Genomic DNA, 22,397 nt, shown 5'->3' with positions numbered 1-22,397 from the left:
CAAAAAACCAAAGGAAAAAAACACCCCAAGCAATTCAGAACAGCAAAAGCAAAACAAGCAAAACACCCTACCACTCAAAACCAGAAGATATGGCTGTAGACTGGGTGACTTAATTTTTTTTTTTTGGTGTTCCTATATGCTTCTTCAAAAGATTTACTCTGAAATCTTAGTTACTGATTTTTTTGGGGGGAAGTTCTCTGATTATGTTTAAGAATTCGGGTAAAATCAAAATGTGAAAATAATACCAGTCAGCATTCTAAGTGAAGCACCACATGCTTTCATAATGTGATCAAGTTTTATCCTATTCTTCTTCATTTCCATTACCATGGTATCTTGGCCAAAGTTAGTTAATGCTTTTTCAGATCTAGTTACAGATGTGTGGTAACTCCTGTTTGGACTGTTGGGACATTTCTTGTCACAAAACTATCGAAGTAGAGTTTCAGTCTCTTAGGACAATTCACCAAGTGAATGATACTGGATTGGAATATCTGATCTTCAGAGGTTCTAAACAACTTGCATCTGATTTATATCAAAAGAGAATTGACAATTGAGAATAGCTAAGCTGGTCCCTGTTGCCTAAGGCAATCTTATTGTCAGTCCATCACTTGGTGCAGAAACTAAAAGGAAGAGTTGAAAAAGAACTTATTTGTTTCTACTGTGTATCTCTGGACTTCTCAGAAGTTTCTTATTTTTGGTGTTTTTGGAGTCAAGCAATATTAGCTAGTGAGGTTTTCAGTCCAGAAATGTAAAACAGTAATGTGATGTATATATGCATTCAGTCACCAAATCATTTTCTCAATGGAACTGGCCTTGTGAGATGACTTCATTGCCTTTATCTTTTCCATGTGTTCATTTAATCTATATTTCTAGTGTTGATCACACACTTGGCACTGCTTTCAGATGAGCCTTTCAGCATTAAGTAGCTACATTCTAAGCTAGCCTTTGTCATAGTGTGAGTTAGAAATTTTCTTTTTATACCAAAACCAAACAGAATTCAGAACTGCCATACATGAATGATTACTTATAAAAAAACCCCCAGCCCTACAGTTTGTATTTGAAGCTCTTTATAAGCTGTGGGACTGGGAACATCTCAAAAATGCCTATACGCAAAAAAGTGGCTTTCTGTTTATACAGTAAAGGGGGCATAACCTCCACACTGGCAACATTAATATGTAAATTTAGGCATATTGCTGAGAAAAAAAAAATTGAGGGAATGTATTGTCTGTAAGCAAAAACTGCTGAATTTGCCTAGAGTGAAACACTGTGTTTCTTAATTCTTTTATTTCATTTAGTGTTGCTGTGACAAGATCCAGAGATGTACCATCCTTTGGCCCACCTATTCCAAAAGGTGTGACATTTCCTAAATCAAATGTGTTCAGGGACTTCTTACTGGCCAAAGTCATTAATGCAGAGAATGCTGCTCATAAATCAGAGAAGTTCCGTGCGATGGCCACCAGGACCCGGCAAGAGTACTTGAAAGACTTGGCAGAGAAGAATGTCACCAACACACCCATTGACCCTTCTGGCAAGTTCCCCTTCATCTCACTTGCTTCAAAAAAGAAGGAAAAGTCCAAACCTTATCCAGGAGCAGAGATCTACAGTTCTGGTGCTATTGTCTGGAGTGTCCATGCAAAAGACTACAGCAAGGGTATGGAAATAGACTGTCTCCTAGGCATCTCTAATGAGTTTGTGGTCCTCATTGAACAGGACACAAAAAGCGTGGTGTTCAATTGCTCCTGTCGAGATGTGATTGGGTGGACTTCAACAGACACAAATATCAAAATATTCTATGAGAGAGGTGAATGTGTTTCTTTGGAGAGCTTCATCAGCAACATTGATGACATCAAAGAGATCGTCAAAAGGCTGGAGGTTAGAATGTGTTCTCTTGTTTGGTTCCCCTTCTTTGCTTTCTCCTCTCACCTGTTGGCCAGGTAAAGCTTCAATTTAAATAATGCCTGCCATTCCTAAAATTGTTTAAATATTTTATTGTGAAATTTATGAAGACTTCGCTGCTTCTGTTTCTCGAAACTGAATATTGCTTTCACTTTTATCAGATATCAACTAGTCTCAGCTGGCTGTGTGTGTGTGAAACATGTATTAATATATTAAAAAGACATGGTCCTTCAGATGCATAAATTGCTCCCACACAATAAGTACAGAAGTGTCACATTATTTCTTTTCGTTGTTTTCCTTCCCTTTCTCTATTTTGTAGACTTGCAGTATCTTGTTTCAAATGAATCTGCAATGTCTTTGGGACTAACTTATTATGTTGCCAGCAGGGTGCAGTCCCAATCCCCACTGCAACCTTCAGATATATTCTGAATGCATGTGATAAACTAAAAATGTAGTGAATCATGGTATCTCCCTATAAAACATCTGTCTATGCTCATTTTATATCCAATTAAGTTATGAAAGAATATGCTACATTTCACTCTCTTTCCTGTAATTTCACAACTGTGGTTGTATAACTACCAGAAAAGAAGGAAATCTAGGTCCTATTAAATTGCTCTTGATGACATTGATGCTCATGGTACATGGAAGAGTTGGCATAGTTCCCGGTTTACTGTGCTTAGTAGCTGCATGTTACCACATTCTGACAGAAGTAATTTTGCCATTTCCTGAAACAGCCAGAAATGGAGAATGTTTTTTTGGTTACTAAAGTGTAAAAGACAGACATGCTTGTGTAACTCCATGTGTTTTTCTGTTGTGTGCTGCCATGTATCTTCTAAAATTCCTGTGGTTGCAATAAAAATTCTAAGGCAGAACTTGAGTAACCAGATTCTACTGAAAATCTTAGTTTGAGCAACAGGACTCATTTCAGCTGATTATGTACCTAGGACTGCAATATATATGCCTTTATTGTGTCCCACCATGATCCTTGGGAGTCGGTTGTGCCAAACTTGAGCCCCTGAACACCTCTGTTAGCCCCAGAGGTGTTTGAATGCATTAAATTCTGTGTGCATTTCAATCCCCAGCTGGTGACCAAGGGCTGTGAAACGGTGGAGATGACCCTGCGCAGGAATGGCCTGGGCCAGCTGGGTTTCCACGTGAACTACGAGGGCATCGTGGCCGACGTGGAGCCCTACGGCTACGCCTGGCAGGCAGGGCTGCGCCAGGGCAGCCGCCTGGTGGAGATCTGCAAGGTGGCTGTGGCCACCCTGAGCCACGAGCAAATGATTGATCTGCTCAGGACATCAGTCACAGTGAAGGTCGTCATCGTCCCTCCCTACGAGGACTGCACACCACGCAGGTATTTTTGCAGTCGCTGTGTTTGCTCTGAAATTGCATCTTGTTTTATGGGGAGAACCAACATAGAGTGTTAGTCTCGGAAAAAAAGTGGTATAATTATAATACAGAATCCAGTACTTTAAGGTTGGAAGATGAGAGCAGGAAAAACTGCCCACATTCAGTCTCCATGCCCCCCAAATATTCGTTGAATACTAAAATATAATAAGATGTGTGAAGAAGTTCCTGGAGCCATGGAATTTAACACAGAAATCAAACAACTTTTTAATCATAATTGTGTGTTTAGCATGCATCAAAATTGATTGTACACATTCCTGCCAGCTTTCCCATTTGCTGGTAATTTTTAATGCCTGTGGATATAATTCTTGAAAGCTAAGAATTGACTTAGATGCTTCTGTTTTCACAATAAGTAAGGCTATAAATGAGGAGGATTTTTCAAGGGTATGGATCTGGCCAGAGAAATTGCTGCAAATTCTTATTTACTCCATAGATCTTGTTGCATCTCTCACACTTGCCATCTGTATTAAGCCTAAAGCTCATGTCAATTATATTGCTGATTTTATAGTTTAAAACTGGTACTTCATCAGAAATAAGCAGTAATATGTGCATTTTTCTTAAACTGGACATTAAGTCCCTCCATTTTTCCTGAATTCGCACTAAAGCTTTTATAATTTTTATGAATTCTCAGCATTGCCTGTAGCCTTCAGCCACATCGCTAAGTCTTAAACGCATATTCCTGACATCCTGTATTTGTATCCTAGAAATGTTCCTGTATGATTAAAATGGAATGATGTTTAATAGAATAAATTTGCCCCCAGGCTAGCTGAAGGCTTAGGATAGATTTTCCAAGAAGCAAGAAGTACAGTTACCAAAGTTCAGAGGATTCCTTGGAGTGAGAGACCAAGTGAGCATTTTTGCACTGCTCTTTTTAAATCAGTCCATAACTTTGTAGATGTAATAGCTAAATCTTTGTATATTTAAGATTGGAGCTGAACAGTAGCACATATTTATTATATATATATATGAAATTGTGTGTCTTGAGAAAAGAGCCGGTACTTGTGTAAAAGAAAAATCCATGTTTGTTTTTACTGTAAGCAACATGAACTCCTTTCGTAAATGCTAGCAAAAGAGGAGCAGAGAGAAAAGGAGTTTTTTGTCCTTCAGCTGTCAGTGGAAAATTGAATACATGTTAGGGATTAAAATGATGAGTGGCATAAGGTCACTCATGAGATATTTGGAAAGCTTTTGAGCAGTATTTAGCAGCCCGAGCAAATGGAAAGTTCAGCTGCAATCATCATGAAAGGATTAGAGCAGAAAAATCAGTGTGGAAAGCACAGATCCTATTATTTCTGAACTAAATTAAGTACAGCCAAAAACAGACTTACTTTTAGTGCATCCAAACCCATAGCAGTAAGAGAAATGACTGCACTTTTTGAAATACTCAGAGTTTTGTTGTTGCTGTCTAGTGAGCAAATCTTCATGGTAGATTATTACTAGCTATAAAATTCCACAAAGCGACTCTTGATCCCCCCCATTTGCTCTATCCAAAATCATAAAAGTTCAAGAACTGTGTCTTGAATTTGTAGCTATCCTACATGTATTACTAGACACTTCAGTTAAGTATTTGCACAAAGCAATAAGTTTCTTTTGGCGATCAATTTTCTGCAACTGGAGTCCTTTCGTTATGTCCTCTGGAGGTCACTGAGTATTTCTACTACAGTAAATTCTGCAGACCATAACTAAAAGGAAGATGCATTCTGCTTGGAATACTACATTGATATGAGAAGCAGTCCCTATCCTAATAAATTGGTTGGCATGAAGTTGGAGTGCAGTTAGATAAGCTGACGTGGTGACACGCACATGTACAAGGTCAGTAGGAGATGCAAAAATAGATCCAAACACCCCAATTCACATTCTCATGCCCTGTGCAGAGGCAGGCCTTGTTATGGTTAAGTCTCTGCTAAACCATGGTTATTAAAACATTGCCACTGAACTCATTTAGTGGGCTGATTGCTGACTTTGAAACTAAAGGCACACCTTAAGAGGAAGTTGTGCATTCCTGCTTGTTAAATTGTAGGTACCTTGCAGGGGAAAAAAGAGAAACCCAAACAAACTACTTAAGCACTGGGGAAAGAATAGCAGGGACATAAAATATGAAGAGAAAAGAAAAAACAAAGGATATCAATTACCAATATTGTAGTTCAGTTGTGAGTGGCCTTATCTCCTGCTCATCCCTGTCTAGCATGCAGTGGATCATATCAGAGGGGCCTGGGAGACCTTCAGGTGAAGCTGACCTACTTGTGCTTCAGAAGCACATCTCATGCCTTCCAACAGATAATTTAATTTGGACATTAAGACTAGAGGGTAGACCAGCATAAAACTACAGAATATGTACATCGTGGGCAGCAAGACCTCAGCACTGCCTGTTTCACTTTGTCTGTTCCTATTAGACCGTACAACTTGCTTATGTCAGCATGGCCAGATAACAAGTTCTCTTGTTTTTTGTTTTTTGCAGGGAAGATAGACTAATATTTTTCAGCCCTAATGGTGTAATTGCTTAGAGGAGGAGCTATGGGTTCAAAATTTTGCACTGATTTTTTATTTTTCTTTCCATTAGAGAGTGATGTATGTAGATAAAGTAATTATGATAAAACATACTCAGTGTTCACTCAGATATATATATACACATTTGTCAAGAGATATGCCAAAATTATCCTTACTGAAGTGGAAGATCACATTTTTTTCCAAGTGCCTCATTTGAAATATATGCAGAAGTTTGCCCTGCTTCTTATGTGGGCTGCATTAGCTTACATTCTGTTCTAGTCAGATTTTTATGCTGTGCTGTTCCCCAGGAAGCAACGGGCATCTTTGGGGTTTGGCATTTACAGTTTCTAGCAAGTCTTTTCATAATTTTCAGATTTATCATCTGAGGTACTCCAAAGCCAGAGATATTTGAAAGTTATGTCTAGTGCCTTATTTCATGTGACTCTTGTCTGTACATCAGAATGTATGTCTGTACATCAGAAAGATGTATCTCAAAGAGAACAAACATTTCAGGTCTTTTTTGTCTGGGTGCAGGTAAGTTCTAAAACACGTGGCTTTAGGAAGGGGAGATGCCCTTCTCACAAATCTTTAGTTTTTCTATCAGATGGAGAGTATCAGCTTGATTAACTGAAATGTTGGAATGGATGGCTGTAAACTCTTCTGGAGGGATAGACAATGACAGGCGTTGGGTTAGGGCTTAGTGATGGTGACAACAGGGTTGTTAATGTGTGACAATCAGGGGAAAGGCCAACAAGGCAGAGTCCATGGTAGTCTGTTGTGCATCACTCACCAGGATGAAGAGACAGACTCTCAACATCACTAGTCCTTTTTCTTGAGCCTTCTAAAATTTGTTAAATAAACGTTTCTTAAAAAGAAAATCTCATACTTCCATAGAACTGGTTCAGCTTCTGTCTTCAGATTTCTCTTCTTGTGAACATGTCACATGTTTTAATTTTTACAGCTGCATATTAATTTCTTCATTTCCAGGAGTTCTTCAGAAAACTACCGTATGCCAGTGATGGAGTACAAAGTGAATGAAGGAATGTCATATGAATTCAAATTTCCCTTCAGAAATAACAACAAATGGCAGCGAAACGCGAGCAAAGGACAGGGACCTCATGTGGCTCAGGTGCCATCTCAAATCCAAAGCCCAGTACCATCTAGGATTAGCTCTGGAAAAGGAGAAGGGAAAATGCCACCCCCAGAACGAGCCAACATTCCCCGAAGCATCTCGAGTGATGGGCGCCCACTGGAGAGCCGGAGGTACGTGTCTTCTTCACAAATGGTTTTTATTGCTGCTCTGAATCTTGCCTGGGAAAATTCACAGGAGTTTATCTAAGTACCTGAAGACTGCATTTAATCTTGGTTTTAATTAGTCAAAAGACAGCATGACTATGAATGAAACAACAATCAAAAGGAAATACCTTTCCTGGCACAATTAACCGCAAAATTAAGTATGCTGGAATGTTTCTCTGTGTTGGATGGTATTCTGAAACTGCTGTGATGTTATTTAAGTTTTAAAAGAGTTACAGTCAGAGTTTTAGAGCTAAGTGTTCATGAATGTCAGCATTTTGAAAAAGTAAATCAAAAATTTATCTTGTTCATAGGCTTGGTGGAATTGCCTAAAGCTCCCAAAGCAAAAATAGTATCTTACAGGGTTTTTAGCAAGAGAATTCTGACTGGTATAGAAAGGAAATTTATCTGACTGGGGAGTGTTCAGTGTTCAGACATTTTAGGCTAGAGGATGGATTGTTCTAATTTTGGATTTCTCCAGGGCAGTTTGGGGTTTTTTGTTGTTTCAAGTTTTTTAAACAAGAAAATGATTGTTAGGATAAAGGTATCAGGTCCATCATGTAACAGTGTTTTTATTCTTTTGTAGAAAAATATGTACTTCATAGCATCAAATGAACTGTCATTGGTTTGATTATCTATACAAATCTGTCTCTGCATTTGCAATGAGATCTGTGGAGGGAAGCAGGTTAATACTTGTATTTCTTACTTTGGACAATTCCTAGGGAAAAAAGCTTTAGATACGTTCTGATCATCTTTTTGGGTGAAAAATGTAAAGCAATGGTAATAAGATGCATATTGTGGAAAATATAAGAGTTCTAATGAAACAACTTAAAATCTTTTTCACGTCTTGAAGAACTGGGGATGGAAAAACATGCTCAAAGATGGTACAGCCAAGATCAATGAACTACCAACATGAAATTGAAACTTCTGTGTTGGATACCTTGTTAGGAAATTACGATGGTTGCTAAGGACTTAATATTCTTACTTTCTTTTTCTTAAATATATACTTCAAAAGCTCCCATCTGTGGGAGTTGGAACAAAAGTGCAACACTGAAGCCACTAATACTTTCATAGATGACCTGACTAGATTGTCTGTCTGTTAAAAAAGGTTGCAGAAGCCGCTGAAATGCTGGACTTGATTCTCAAATTACGTATTTGGACCAACATAAAAATTGCATGGCTACAGGCTATATCTGCTTCTTAGAGCTAAAGACAGGCAGATGCTGAACTGGAAGGAAGAGCAGCTGTGCTGGTGGCATTTTTTGCTCTCACCAGTGCTGAACAATCTCCTTATGTAGTTCCAGAAGGCCCAGTCATACCTGGGAAAAGCTTACGGCAATGACAGACTGTTGGATTTTGTTGAGTTGCTGGTTTTTCCAGATGCTTCCATCTCATCATGGCATTAACCAGAGAACTTGGCTGCAGTCTGGAGTTGGCTCATGTCAAAGAGAGCCTTTGGCTGCCCTGGGAGAAGGGGTATTAACAACTGTATGTTCCTTGTGCATAAAATTGTACACAGGCAGCATCACATACCTAAGGCATTCAAGATTTATCCAGTCTCTGGAGGCTTCTAGAAAAAAGGGGGTTATGGCCTGCTAAATGTTTGCAAAGTGAAAATTATATTTTCTTAGTCAGTATTTGTTATCAAAAAGTGAAACTTTGACTTTTTATTTCCTTCATTTTCAGGGCATGTAGCTGGTTTTGATTGGTTTTTTTTTTTCTCCTTTAGGCATTCTTTTAACTATTCTTTTTATTATTATTCAAAAAAGGTTCTATTGGATTTTTCATCCTTGAAAGTATATTATCAAAGTAGCTTTTAAATTTCACTGGGAATTTTTCTGGATGCTTGAGAAATGTCTTCTGTCATCTTTCTGGTCTGCTAAACATGTTAGTCTTGGATAAATCAAGTTTAAATATATCATCACTTGCATAAGGTTAATGTCTTTTGAGTTAAAGGGAAGATTTTTTTTTTTCTTTATAAAGAAATACAGGAGGGGGAAAACCTCAACAATAAGCTCACTGCAAGACTCAGAGAAAAGACTTTTCTTTTCTCTGCGTGGTAAAGCTTTTCTTTTCAGAAAGCTCAGATACTTCTTATTGTGTAAAGTCTTAAAATCAACAAAGGTGGGTTTTTCATAGCCCTCTTATCTGCTGTCTCATTTAGTTTTTCACCACTAGTTTTCATATTTACCCTAAAGAACACTGAGGAGGAGGTGCTGAAATCTGTGCATGTTTCTGGTGCAGGCAGCAGTGATGGTTCTCTGCTGTGCTTTGCCCCCTTTAGTCCATTATGTATGTTGGAAATAAATAAAATCTGCATTAGCAGTCTTGAGAACAGGAGAATTTCACTTCATATTCATCCAAACATTGTCTCCCCATAGAGACTGCTATTGTAGGTGGGAGGGTGTGTTGCTTGACAATCCCTCATTCTGAGAAGGCTGACAGATGTCCAGTCCAGCAGAGTACTTGAATTTGCCTTCTTTGGATTATCTTCATATATCCAATTCACTAGCTTATTTTCCCTGATCTTCACAGTACCTGGATCCTTGAATGTAGTCATTATTGGTATAGGTGGGTATTTGTAGACACGAAAAATAACCCTTCATTATAAATCTTCAAATAAATCTTTAGTGATACTCCAACATTAAGACTACAAAATCTAATATTATAAATTCAATAAATCCCAAGTTATGGCTTATTTCACAATGTTAATTGCCAGGTGGGATGCTATATAGCCTATTACCCAGAATGAATATCAGGATAGGTTAAGGAAAAAACAATAAACCACATATGTGTGAAGTAAACCGGAGCTAATGTTTTTGGAGAACATGTAATTATAGCACTTGATTTTTTTATTTATTCCCCCTTCTCACAATTTTCAGGTTTTTTGTACACTTGGTTTCCACACTCTCTTAATAAACTGTGTAAGGAAAGGAGAGGAGATAATGGCAGATAATTATCTGTTCTTAATTTGTCAATTAAACTGGAACCAGTTTTAACTAAAACTTGATTGACAGACATTTGAAAAAGTGTGGAAATCAGTGATGAAAGTATGTTGAAGACTCAGGTCTGGACTTGAGCACTTCAGTCTGTAGTTGAGTACTGTTGGATGAAAGCTCAAGGCTCTTAACTAGAAAATTTCTGAGCACAGTCAATATTTTAAACCAAGTGGAAAACTGAATTACAGCATGACTGCAGTCACACATGGCAGTAAAATTCCGCAGTATGGAAGTATCAGAACAATATCGTTGATTGGTTTTGTGTCACATTGAGGACTTTGAAACACAGTCTTGCCCTAAGACTCCATACTTATTGAAATGATGCCCATGTAGTCAGTGATAGTAATTATGCCAGTTGTAGCTTATAGGTTAACTCCTGCAGGCAGATTGTATTTTAAACTGTTCCTGTATCACCTAAAAATCCTCATCTGCTGCAGTGTACCTTGCATCAGTGACATTTTTCCAAATATGAACAAACAGGTGTCTGTGCTCATTTGCTACCTGTCAAGTCAGCATTGTAGTACACACACTGCCTACCTCACAGGGTTTGAAGATTTGTTATTTAAATGTTCTCATAACATTCTTCTAATTAAAACATGTACCAACATGAGATTCTATTCCACACACTTGGTACCAGCTCTGGGACCTAGAGCTGGATGAAGCAGTGGAAAAACCAGAGGTTTGTTGGTATGCATGCCTGTGCAGCCAAACTCTTGCAATGTAAAAGCATCTGAGAAGAGCCACGCTGTGTCATGTCAAGATTTGGTCATTGTTGTTTGACAAGGGCCATCAGTGGGGACCAGGGAAAAGCATAGGAAATGCTTACAAGTGTAAAGGAAGACTCTTTTTACCAGGTCTGACAGTCCCCTGGCTGTCTGCTGTGTAAGATTGCCTGGAGCTGGGTGCACCTGTGCTGCTGTGGCTGCTATCTCTTCATCCAGGTTCCTGCTAATTGGTCTCTTGGTAGTTCTAGACCTCCTACTTGTTCTTTTGTCAGGAGGGATAGTGAGTAATCGCTGCTTGCTTGGCCCAGTGTAATTCATGTTTGGATGAAGTGAAGCAGAGAGGATAAGTTTCTCTATAATCCCTGGAGCCACAGGGCTTGTTCAGTGTGTCTTCATACACAAACTCTTCTGTCCATCTGGTGTCCCACTGCCTGCCTCTGTGCCTTTTCTTTTTACAATATGTGTTTTCTGAAAGGTGATGATCAACTTGAAAAATACCCAAAAACTTGAGATGGTACACGACAGCCTAATTGCCTTTTCTGTTTCATTCACTATCCCCTTCTTCAAAATTGATGGGGTTTTTTTTCCTTTTTGAATGGAATGGATTGTTTTCCTTTAAACATGAGAGCATTTGAGACGGTGTTTGCAGCAAATTGTTGTGGCTTGCAGTATTACTAGGATTGTAAAACTCAAACACATGGAAGGTAAGCATGCCAGAATTAAGATTTGCTGCGCTGTTTTTTGAGAACTCTTGTGTAACTGTATATCAGATGCTTCTTTTGATTAAATTACAAGAATTTCTTGTAACAGAGGACATCTGCCTCATTCAGTTCACACAGTGGATGCAGCTCATTAAAGAAGAGCTATTTAGTTTTTCTTTTCCTCTTCATTACTCTGTCCCTTATTTACTGGATGACATTCAAATCCTGTTGTAAAGATGCCATTACTAATTCCCCTCTAAGCTTTACAGTGGTGCCCATTACTATAGTTTCTGAATGCTTCATGGGTATTAATTAAACTTACTTTTCAAAATTCCTGTGTGAGATGTCTTTCACCATCTTCAAATTAGAACAAAGGTAGAGAGATAAATTATGTTCTAATTATTTGTTCTGCTTATTTTGGCCATCTCATATTTGGAAGTGTGCCCAGCATTGTTAATATTTTGTATATTCAAATTATAGTCTCAGTTGACTTCAGCTGCTTTAGGAAGATTTCAGCTCAGTGATATAGTGGGCCTTAAAATCAAGTAAGGCCTTTTGAAAAACTGAAATTAGCAACGACAAATGAGAAATTGTCATTAACAAATACAGTAGTGGTCACATCGAGTGGTCCAGCAAGTGCAAAGTAAGAATTCAGTTTGCCAAGTCAGCACTGACTGTAAGGCCATTTTCCCTCTTTTGCCAGCCTTGACCCTCCTTTGCTCCTGGGCTCTGCAGCTCTTGCAGGGAAGTTGTAGCACAGTGTAGGCCCTGTGCCTGTACAGTTTTACAGGAAAAAGCACCTGTGTATGATCTTGTAATTAGACTGCCTTAGGCCATAGGCACAAAGTGACCTAGACTGACATTTTTCTTCTGATGTGTGTACTACATACCTATGTGCCCTGAATACGTGGGGAAAATTACAGCTAATGGCATAGAAATTAATTTATTATAAGATGCTTTCAATGTCTGTGTTGTCATATTAAACAAAATAAATGTATGCCCTTTCCACTCACTGCTTTCACAAAAGATGATGTTCTTCCCATACTTGGCAAGACTTAACCAGTTCTTTCAAGATGAACTAGATCTGTTAGAACTAAATCATGCATGGGATAATCCCAGTTCAATTGACTTCAATGTAATTGTATCTGTTTAATGTAATGGACGCTTGGCCTATTTTTAAATTCAATTGTGGGACTCATGCACTTAACCATTTTGGCATTTCTTTTTAAAACTCTCTTTTGAAATAGATAAGAGCTTGCTTTAGTATGGTTTTTAATTATAAACAAAAGACAGGCTCAGATGATTTTAGCTATAGGGGCATACTGCTAACACAACACAATGCACCTTTTGTGTTGGGAAGTGCCTTTCATCAAAAGATTTCACAGCAGTTCAAAAAGTCAATTTGAACTAATTTGCTCTTAAATTCTTTTCTCTTATATGTTTCACAAAATGAAATGTCTTATAGCATTAGTGTGTTTTAGTGCAACTGTGAACTGTACTGACAAAAATATACTTCTGCTTTAATTAAAAGAATGTCCTACCTCACTGGTTGTTCATCTCTATTGTTCAGACCACATTTCTAATACAATTTTGTTTGCCCTCAAGGTCTTTCTTCTTTGTAAATGAGTTAGAACTCTATGACATAGAGTTTTGAAATCTTGATGTTCCTTCTGAACAGTGCTGTCACTTTTTGGTAAGGCATAGGAAGAAAACAAAAAGGCATAGCTGAATCTGAAATGAAAATGTAAGCACTTTTCAAGAGAAAAAATTTCAAATAAATTATTTGAGAAGTAATTGGTTTCCTTACCATCAATTCCAATTTAGCATTGGGAAAAAAGGTCACCATTTTAAACTGTGTATTGCTCTACAAGTGTAACTGAGTTTAAATGTGTATACCTTTATATGTGAGTGAATGCTAATGGAAGTGCATTTTTTGTGTGGCCAAACGATTCTTTTCTTTTTAGAGGAGTGCGTCTGGGAAAATAAACTGCTTGGCTTATGGGTCCCCAAGTTTACAAGTCTTCAACCATGTTCTTAGCAAGCAAATATTTCAGAATAGTTGCTTGATAAATGTGGGATAAGTTTAAATATGTTTGGTAGACTAGAAAGGCATTACTGGAATTGGTGTAGCACTTACCATGGTCAGGCCTTAGATAGTTCCTTTCTTGTCTCAGAAAAAGAGTTACTATCAGTTATATGCACTTCATGAAATTCCAGATGGCAAAAATGTTTGATCCAGTTGTACTGCTCTTTCCATTTTAAGATTTTGTTTACTGCTTTCTTGCAAAGTACTTAGAAGGACAATGCACATTTGATATAAATGTAAATATAAATATATATGCACACACTGTTTTGATATAAGTGCATACATAAGTACAATTAATCAGTTCAATAATTGGTTTTTATTTCCAAAAGATTTTTTAAACTTTTCAAGTTTTTACGTTATTGTGGTGAGACCCAATTTAAAATCTGCCACTCCTTTAGAGATCCAGATTAAATGGCCAGGCTAAGATCTTCTGAAGCCCAAGACCTGAGCTGGGTGCTGAGGCAATTTATCTATATGTTTCACTGAAGTCATTATCTGTTTTTCAAATATTAAATTATTTAGCTTGTGCAAATTATTGTTTTCCTAGATAAAATTAATAAAGGCTGTTGTTCACAGTAGGAGTTGGATGTTTGTGAATGGCATAATTCAGACTTCGCTTAAATCACTGTAAAACTTTTGAATAGCTTCAGTCACAACTGAGTAGAACAAAGAACTAGCTAACAGCAGTGAGTTCTGCTGGGGTTTGGGAAACAAAATGCACAAAGCTAGCAGTTATCTACAAAAGCCTTTGACTACAGAACAGGATACGAGTTGGGCAGTATAAGCCTGCTGCTTCCAGCCATTCTGCCCAGCTGCATGTGTTGCAGTTCTAGACTGTTTATTTGCTGTATGGTTATTCTGAGCGGTGAAGGCTTTATGTGACTCAGGTCTGCATTTTCAAACAGAGTTCTTGATCTGTTGAGATGGTTTTGTATTAGAATGTTAAGCTTTAAGGTGGTATGTATAGATTTCGTTGCATTTTTTTAGTCCTTGTGTTTTAAAGTGGACAGGTTTGGTGGCGTAGAGGTAAACTTGATACTCTTGGAAGAGTTTGCATAGGCAGCTCACTACATTTAGTTTAAGTTCTAGGCAAGAGTTTGCTATGAGAATTAGGAATATTTTCTTCTATTTGCTATTTTGATGAGGAATGTAGTGTTTCATTATTCTTTACAATCAATCTGTAATGTATGCCAGAATTTTCTTCCCACATTGCCTTTATTTCTTCCCATGCATCCAGGGTTTTACAGTTGATTTTCATGGTTTCCAGTAGATAATAAGGGGGAAATGTCTGATCCTTCAGCTGATGGGATTTCTGCTGCCTCCACGACGCCCTTGCTTGCAGCTGCGGCAGTTTGCAGGGTGTTTTTGAGCGTGCCTTGCAGTGTGACCCTGCTGATTTGTGGCTTCCCTTGCTCCCTCACAGGCTGTCCCCTGGCTCCGATGTCTACGTCACCGTCTCCTCCATTGCCTTAGCAAGGTCGCAGCAGTGCCGCAACTCTCCAAGCAACTTGTCCTCCTCCAGTGACACCGGCTCTACTGGGGGCACGTACAGACAAAAATCTATGCCAGAAGGGTAGGCACCAGACTTCTTACATGTTCTGTTTCAGCAGATTTTTTTGTTCTGTTTCATTTGTTGTAATGTGTGCTCAAGGAGTGCTTACACAGGCTCCTGTCAGCTGTTGTTTACATGCATGAAACCGTGGCTGTTTTCAAATAACACTGTCATGCTTCTTGAAAAAGCCAGTTTTAACAATCCTTTGCTTCCGCTTTTACCTTGCAGCCTAACTGCTCTCTCTCTTCCTAGTTTACAGCTGCTCAGATTACTACACAGAAGGACTTTTATATATTTAAAAACCTTCATTGAAGGTGCTGGTTTCACATGGCAAATTGCTTCCTTTCACAGGTTTAGATTCTAAAAGAAAAGTAGTAATAGGTTTGGGACTTTGCAGTCAGTTAATAGTTGAAGCAAAGTAGTACTGAGTGCAGCTAAGATGTGTAGGCACAAAAGTGCTAATTAATCCACAGCTAGCTTCATTTTCACATATTCACAGTAATTCTGTCTTAAAGCTTCCACCTTTCCAGAAGTCTTCAAACTCTCTGAAGTGTCAGTGTAAGGGGCAACTTGCAGAGGAAGAAATTAAATCTGTATCATATTCAGAGAGCACTGAAAGGACCAATAAATCAAAGATCACCAAGTAGAGAAAAAAAAATTGGCAGCAGAAGAGCTGTCAACTACATTCCAAATTACTTCCTATAGAGAAGATAAAAGGACAAAACTGCTGATATTTCACACTGCAAGCCTTCCCTCTGAAATATTCTTGAGTACTTTTCCAGGTCATTGTGTGTAATTCATTTTGGTTTGGGTCTTCTATAAAGTAGAAATATCTTTGTTTTAAAAGATACATTATTAGTGGGATTAAATGCCATTGTCTGGAACTGCTTAGTACAAGGGCACTGTCTTTTGCCTCTAGGTGCTCTGTGTCAGCCCAGAGAACACTGTTCTGAGCACGTGTTTGAAAAAGTACAGCTGCTTACTCCCCAGCACTGAAGAGTTGTCCTCCCCTGTCCTTGCTGCAGCTCAGTTTGAGGTTCTATGAAGAGTCAGTCTCTTCTCTGCTGCCCACCTTCATGAAGGCTTTGATTCGTGACACTATCAGGCCTGTTCTGGTCATTCTTTAAGCTTGTGCTTAAGTCCTGCTGACTTTAGGAGATTTGCCCTTAAACCTATTAAAGTTTGCTGTGAGGAAACACTAGATATAGGTGTATCCAGGGCTCTGCAGCTGGAAAAAGGCAATTAACCTCTTTATCCTCTGCAGACTTTCTGGCTCATTCACATCACGCCAGCAGCATTTCTGTGTTACCTTGAATTCTGATGAGTAGCTTGTGCTCCCATTATTGTTTGCTCTTTTCCAACTACATCATTTGCACTACAAAAAAGGTGTTGCTGCCATATGTCCTTTGACCACCACAAGCAAAACTGCTTGAGTAGGAAGGGATTTTCAGACACACTTGAAGGTTTGTTTTGAATTGTCCTCAGAGCAGACCAGCACCCAATCCAACCCTTTTCCATCTTTTAAATTAGTTATAAAAATATGTTCTCTATGCCATTCTTCAAGCATTTTGAAATTTCAGCAAGGAGATGTGTCCTAGAAATATTGGCTGTACTGTCATTTTGGAGTTGTAGTTTTAATTCTGTGCAAGGAAACACAGTTTAAATGGAATAATGAAAGAAGCAATTAATAGGTGAACTTTGCATGTTCTTTATTGGATGCTCTTTAGAAAAACCCCAATTTCTTGATTCCAGTTATTTTACTGTTTTGTTCTATTCCCATAAGAAAAGCAATTTGCCTCTTATACTGTCCTTGTACACATGAATCATGCTTACTCAGGGTTTCCAAAACATCTACCTAAATGGTAAGCATGTAAAGACTAAATGGAAAGCATGAAAAATGTGATTGTGAAGGAATGTTTTCCTTGCCTCAAGAAGCAATTAAGTGTCTGTCCCTTTACTAAAAGCTGATGCAGTTCCATCTTCATCTTCTGTTGAGATTGGTCTGAAAGAGCAGGTTCAGGCAGCTCTGCAGCTGTGTTTGGTATCCCAGGTAGGGCTGGTCAGCATTACCCTGGCTGTGGTGTTAAAGTAGGGGAGAGAAATTGTAACATTGAGTTGCTAAGATGTTAGAGAGAATGATGGGCTGAAATAAGGGCCAAGGGGGAGCCATGTCCTGAAGGTAATCTTCCAAAGGTGAAGTTCCAGTTTGCTCTAGGTACACTACTCTCTGAGATTTCCCAGTGCAGGAAATCTCAACCTCACCATTGGAGCATACATTTATTTGTTACACAGTATGACAATTGGAAGGTTTGTGAACTTTATCTGACCAGGAAAATGGTGAGTCCAGCCTCTGTCAGACATTGGTACAAGCAGTAATTGCTGCCTCTAGATTATTGATCCATATCCTAAGCTGGGTTTAGGCAAAAACTTCCCTGCCTTCAAGAATATCCACATTGATCTTGATGTGTTTTTGTGTGTTTTGTACACTTATGCTATGTTTGTGCATTTGCTATTGCACTGACAATAAATTATTGTAAAAAGTAAAATTTAATCATACATAGATTGACAGCTTATATGCATATGAACATAATGGAGATTAGGTAAGAGGGTATCACAAGAGAAAACAAAATATTGATGCAGTGCAACTTCATTGCACCCAGATTTGTTTAGGCTTTTGGCCTTTCCTTTTAGATACCAGCTTCTAGTTATTTTATCATGAAAATACATTCTTCTCATGAGTTTGTTTACAAATCTTAAAAGTTAGACTACAGATCAGTGTTTAAGAAATCAGTCACCTTTGAAATGCTGTGTTTAGACTTTTTTTACATATCTTGAATTGGTATTGAAGTCATCATGTTTAATTTAGGTATTGGATCAGTGAAATCCTACTTAGTCTGTGTGAATAGAAAAGGAAAAGTGTTACTTTTTGCATAATTTCAATGTAAATTGTTTATATTCAGAAGGCAGACATATACAGGTTTTCCTTATTTTCTAATTCATCAAAATGTATGCTGGCTGTATCAGGGAGCAGTGAACAAAAGGGGTGATCACATATGGGTGAATTTTTAGAAGGCTGAAATTTCAGTGTGTGCTGCACATTACAAGTGTGTTCCAGCTGCTTGTTCTTGAGGATGGGAGTGGGATTTTGTTGTTCTGAGCCATATAATTAGTGTTGCTGTGGTGGGTTCATTTGAGTTATCAAGTGTGTGAACTTCAAGTGGGGTAACCACACTGAGCTTGCTCTGACAGCTGGGAGGGTGTCTTACATTGGAGGTTGTGTGGGGCAGGCTGTAGCTCATAGAGTAGACATCACAGCTGGGCTACTTTATTTTCTCTCGTTTTATTAGACATTACAGATAGAGAAACTCATTGATATAGCGATGAAAAATCGGCTTATAATTATTTTGTGTATTATCCTGTGCATGTAGAGTTGAAGGATTTTCTTTTTCTTTCAGAATATATCTGATTAAAATAAAAACCTCAGAAATACATTATTCTTGATGAATTCTTAAGGATTGATTTGCTATTTCTGAACCAAGCTGTAATTCTTGCAGACTTATAAGTGATTTATATGTAATACAGAAGTGTAGATTTCAAGTCTTACAGGCTTTTAGGCATATGAGGCATGTAGGCTCAGTGTGGCACATGGGCCCTGTGTGTCTTTTTTGTCATTAGCTTGATCTCCTTGAGTTTACTCTGTCTTTATTGATCTTTCTGAAATCTGTCTGCCTATTCTGACAGGATTTGCAAAGTCCATTGAACTTTTCATTTTGCTCTGTATGCTTTCTTTTACAGCAATAGGTATATGTCTCACTACTTTCTTACAGACATATTTAATTTGCACTAATCCACTCAAATCATTTTATGATAAAATAACTTAAGAATTTACAGAATTTATAAACATCAGGATTTGGGAATCCATATTCAACGGTTGACTTTATAGAGGCATATTTAAAGTATTTGGCAATGTTAATATTGTCCCAAAGAAATCCATGTTGTTGGCATATATGTCTGCATCACCCAGAGGTATGACCTTACTATTCTCTTGGTTGGAGCCCAGGGAAGTGGCTGAGATCCATGGGATTGTCCCAACAAACTTTCTGATGCTTTCTTTGACTAGTTTGAGGTAGTTGAAAGGATCTGATCTTTTCCCAATAAACACACCTCATTTCCCTATGTGGTTTTTATCCAAACTTTTACATTTTACTCACTATGTTGAGTTTTCTATTACCATGTAACAGTCTGGTCACCTTTTCATGTAAACATCTGTGTAAATAAAAACACTTAATTTTCTTTCTTGATGTTTTGATCTGTTTTTTTTTTTTTTTTTTTTTTTTTCAATTGTAGCATTGTAACCAGTTGTTCTTGCCCAAGGATGCTCAATAAATTAATGTATATTGTAATCGTATGCATTAAAGCTGGTAGAAGGGTCTGGAGAGCTCCCACAAAAATGAAATTATAAATCCCTCGAGCATTTGTGCTGTACATTGGTTTGACACTGGCTTCTTAAAAGTGCTCTTTTTTCCCCCTTGTGTGAGGTTTCTGTATATTTAAAATGCTTATGTGCTTTGTGTTTGGGGAGGACAGGTTTGGAATTAGCCGCAGATCCCCCGCTTCCATCGACCGGCAGAGCACGCAGTCGGACACGGGCGGCAGCGGCAAGTCCACGCCCAGCTGGCAGAGGAGCGAGGACAGCATCGCTGACCAGCTGGGTACGTACGGAGCTCTGGCCCTGGCCCTGCCTCTGCTGCACACCCTGAGCCCTCTCAAGGGCGCTGCTTTCAGAGTTAGCCTTGTTCATCAGCATGAATAATTAGGTCTGGAGCCTGCGCTGCAGCTTCTGCGGTCTGCTTCCTTGAGACCTAGGAGTATCACCTGAGGAAGAACTGATTTCATTTCCTTATTTGATTGTGGGATTAAATCTGCCTTAATGCTCTTACCCTGAAACATTCTGTCCTTTTAGAAGGAGCTGGGCAGACACACTTATTAATTTGTCTTGCTGCCGAGGACTTGCTTGACCTTACCTACTCTCCTGAGTGGTTTAGCTTAGTTCAGTTTTTGCTTAGTTGGCTGAAGTGCTTGTGATGCTTCCTTTTCAAATGTGCTATATAAATGCAAATTGATTGTTTGATCATTGAAACTATAAAAACACCATGTATAAAATGGAAAAAAGGCAATTAAAGTTTAAATAGTGAAGTAAATCTATAAGTAGGTAATCACCTTCCACGAATGTATACATTTTCATTGCATGTAGCAATTAAGCTGTCAGCTGAGGGAACACATTAACTACAAAAAACAGCTAGGAACTGAGAATTTACATTGTTAGACCTTCATTTGAAGTTCTTGCACATAGACCTTTTGCTACAACTATGGCTTGACTTGAAGGAATTACCAGTAAGACTGACACCAGTGAAAATGTCCTATCTACAAACAGCAGTTTTCCACCATGATGACCCTGGCCAAGGTTGCTAGATTGTGTTTCTCTAAATTTTTTTACACTTGATTAAACAATACCATACTTCACTATTGCATCACTCGATTGCATCACTGCACAAATGGGCTAATGTTCTAGGGAGAATACACTTCAGTGACGTGAGGAATTTAAGGCATATGCTGCCAGCCTCTGGTTCTGAAGATCTTCTTGGTTCACACACCTTCACAACCTCAGTAAGCTGTGCCTTGTCATCAAAACCATCTGTCAGTCCCTCCCTCACAACTCCACTCATACTCAGAGTAAAAAACTATGATTATACTAATCTGCAGTTCTCGTTTTGACAGAACAATTTTAATCACATATGTTTTGAAGCTGTGATGGTAATGACACATGTAAAAATGATCTTTTTGCTCAGCATTACTTTTGCAGACCAACAGTTCAGTGTTGGTGCTGGCACTGAGGGAGCTGCCAGCAAGTTCTGTTCTACAGTGTCAGGTGTCAACATATTAGCAAAATAAATAAAGCCAGAAAGAACAGGAAAAATTACATGGTAGGAGAGATGTCTCCAGCATTTAGAAAATGATGAGAAATGCACAGTGATGTAAAATCCCTGTATTTTATCTCTTGTGTATTGTCCTGCTTTCATAGAATTGGAAGCTGTGTCTCTAATCGAGACTTTATTGTCAATCTGGTGAATCCAGGTGAAAGTTTGTTTTTTGACACATGTACGTTTCCACTTGGGATAATCTGTCTCAGGGTAAATAAGGCTTTAGGTGTGTGTAGTGAATCCACACACTGACACCTTCCTGGGCCTATCCTTTGCTACAGAGCACTTTGTTCTGTGTTCACCAACACTGCTTGCTACCACTTGCCAGGGGAAATCAAGTTTGATGATGATATTATTACTGGTATTATGATTATTATTCTTTTAAAAAAACTCACAGCTTTTATTTGTTTTTTAAAAAGCTCATGATGCTGCAGATCAAGATGAACAAACTGTAGCTGTGGTGGAGAAAACACTACTATTTGCAATGGATATTGTTAAGTACTTGATGTTTGTCAGCACATATTCTACTTAAAAGGAACATTTTTAGAAGAGCAGAATATATATAGAAGTATACGTAAAACTCATAACTGAGAGAGATTCTTTTAAAATACTGACCTTGGGCTCTGAGAAGGCAATTACCTTCCTAACAGGCTGTGTCTGAACACCCTCTAGACCTTCACAGTTATCTCCTGGGAAAATAAGTTTTATTGGCGAAGTGTATTCCTCTGAGTGTCCATGTAAGATGAGTGATTTGACTTCCATTCACTTTTGTCAGGTTTAGTTTAGCAAGTATTCCTTTTGTACATCTATGCAGTTTCCACATTCACAGCCAGCAGTGTTTAAGATAGAAAACGTTTATTTAACTCAACTTTGGTAAGAAATATGTGTAGTAGTTGTACTGGGGAAAATGGATTCATTCAAGTGATCACTGTAGACTTGCTATTGTCCTGCCTTGCATAGAATGCCATTTAAGGAAATGTGGGTGTTGAGTCTTTTAAATCTCATGTCAGCAGGTATCAAGCATTTAGAGATCCAATGTCAGTACCCTGTGAAAGGGAATAGTCTGCTGTTTAAATGCTCTGATTTGGACAGTGGGGACATGATACTGTTCAGGTTGTTCTAACCCAAGTCAGAATGGTGGCAGCTGGTTTTTCATGAAGCCTTAATGGTTTACACCAGGCAGGAATGGGCCCCTACTTCCTCCCCTGTGTTCTGTCACAATATGTGCCTGGTTTTGGCTAAGGTAGTGTTGGAAGAATTGCAGTGTAAG

General features: G+C 38.4%; 1 protein-coding gene across 6 annotated transcripts in view; it reads left to right on the top strand.

The window, feature by feature from the left end:
- SIPA1L1 (signal induced proliferation associated 1 like 1) overlaps positions 1–22,397 on the top strand; it is a 202,091-nt gene that overhangs the window by 158,684 nt on the left and 21,010 nt on the right. For all 6 annotated transcript variants that reach the window (XM_063159192.1, XM_063159195.1, XM_063159191.1 and 3 more), the window contains 5 exons: positions 1,293–1,869; positions 2,976–3,250; positions 6,778–7,053; positions 15,018–15,167; positions 19,734–19,858. In XM_063159192.1, coding sequence (XP_063015262.1) covers positions 1,293–1,869; positions 2,976–3,250; positions 6,778–7,053; positions 15,018–15,167; positions 19,734–19,858 — 1,403 coding nt within the window. The remainder of the gene's footprint in view (positions 1–1,292; positions 1,870–2,975; positions 3,251–6,777; positions 7,054–15,017; positions 15,168–19,733; positions 19,859–22,397) is intronic.

Source organism: Melospiza melodia, chromosome 6, assembly GCF_035770615.1.
Source record: "Melospiza melodia melodia isolate bMelMel2 chromosome 6, bMelMel2.pri, whole genome shotgun sequence".
Taxonomy (NCBI): Eukaryota; Metazoa; Chordata; class Aves; order Passeriformes; family Passerellidae; genus Melospiza; species Melospiza melodia.
Note: the sequence above shows the minus strand (reverse complement) of the source record. Positions and strands in the feature narration are given on the sequence as shown.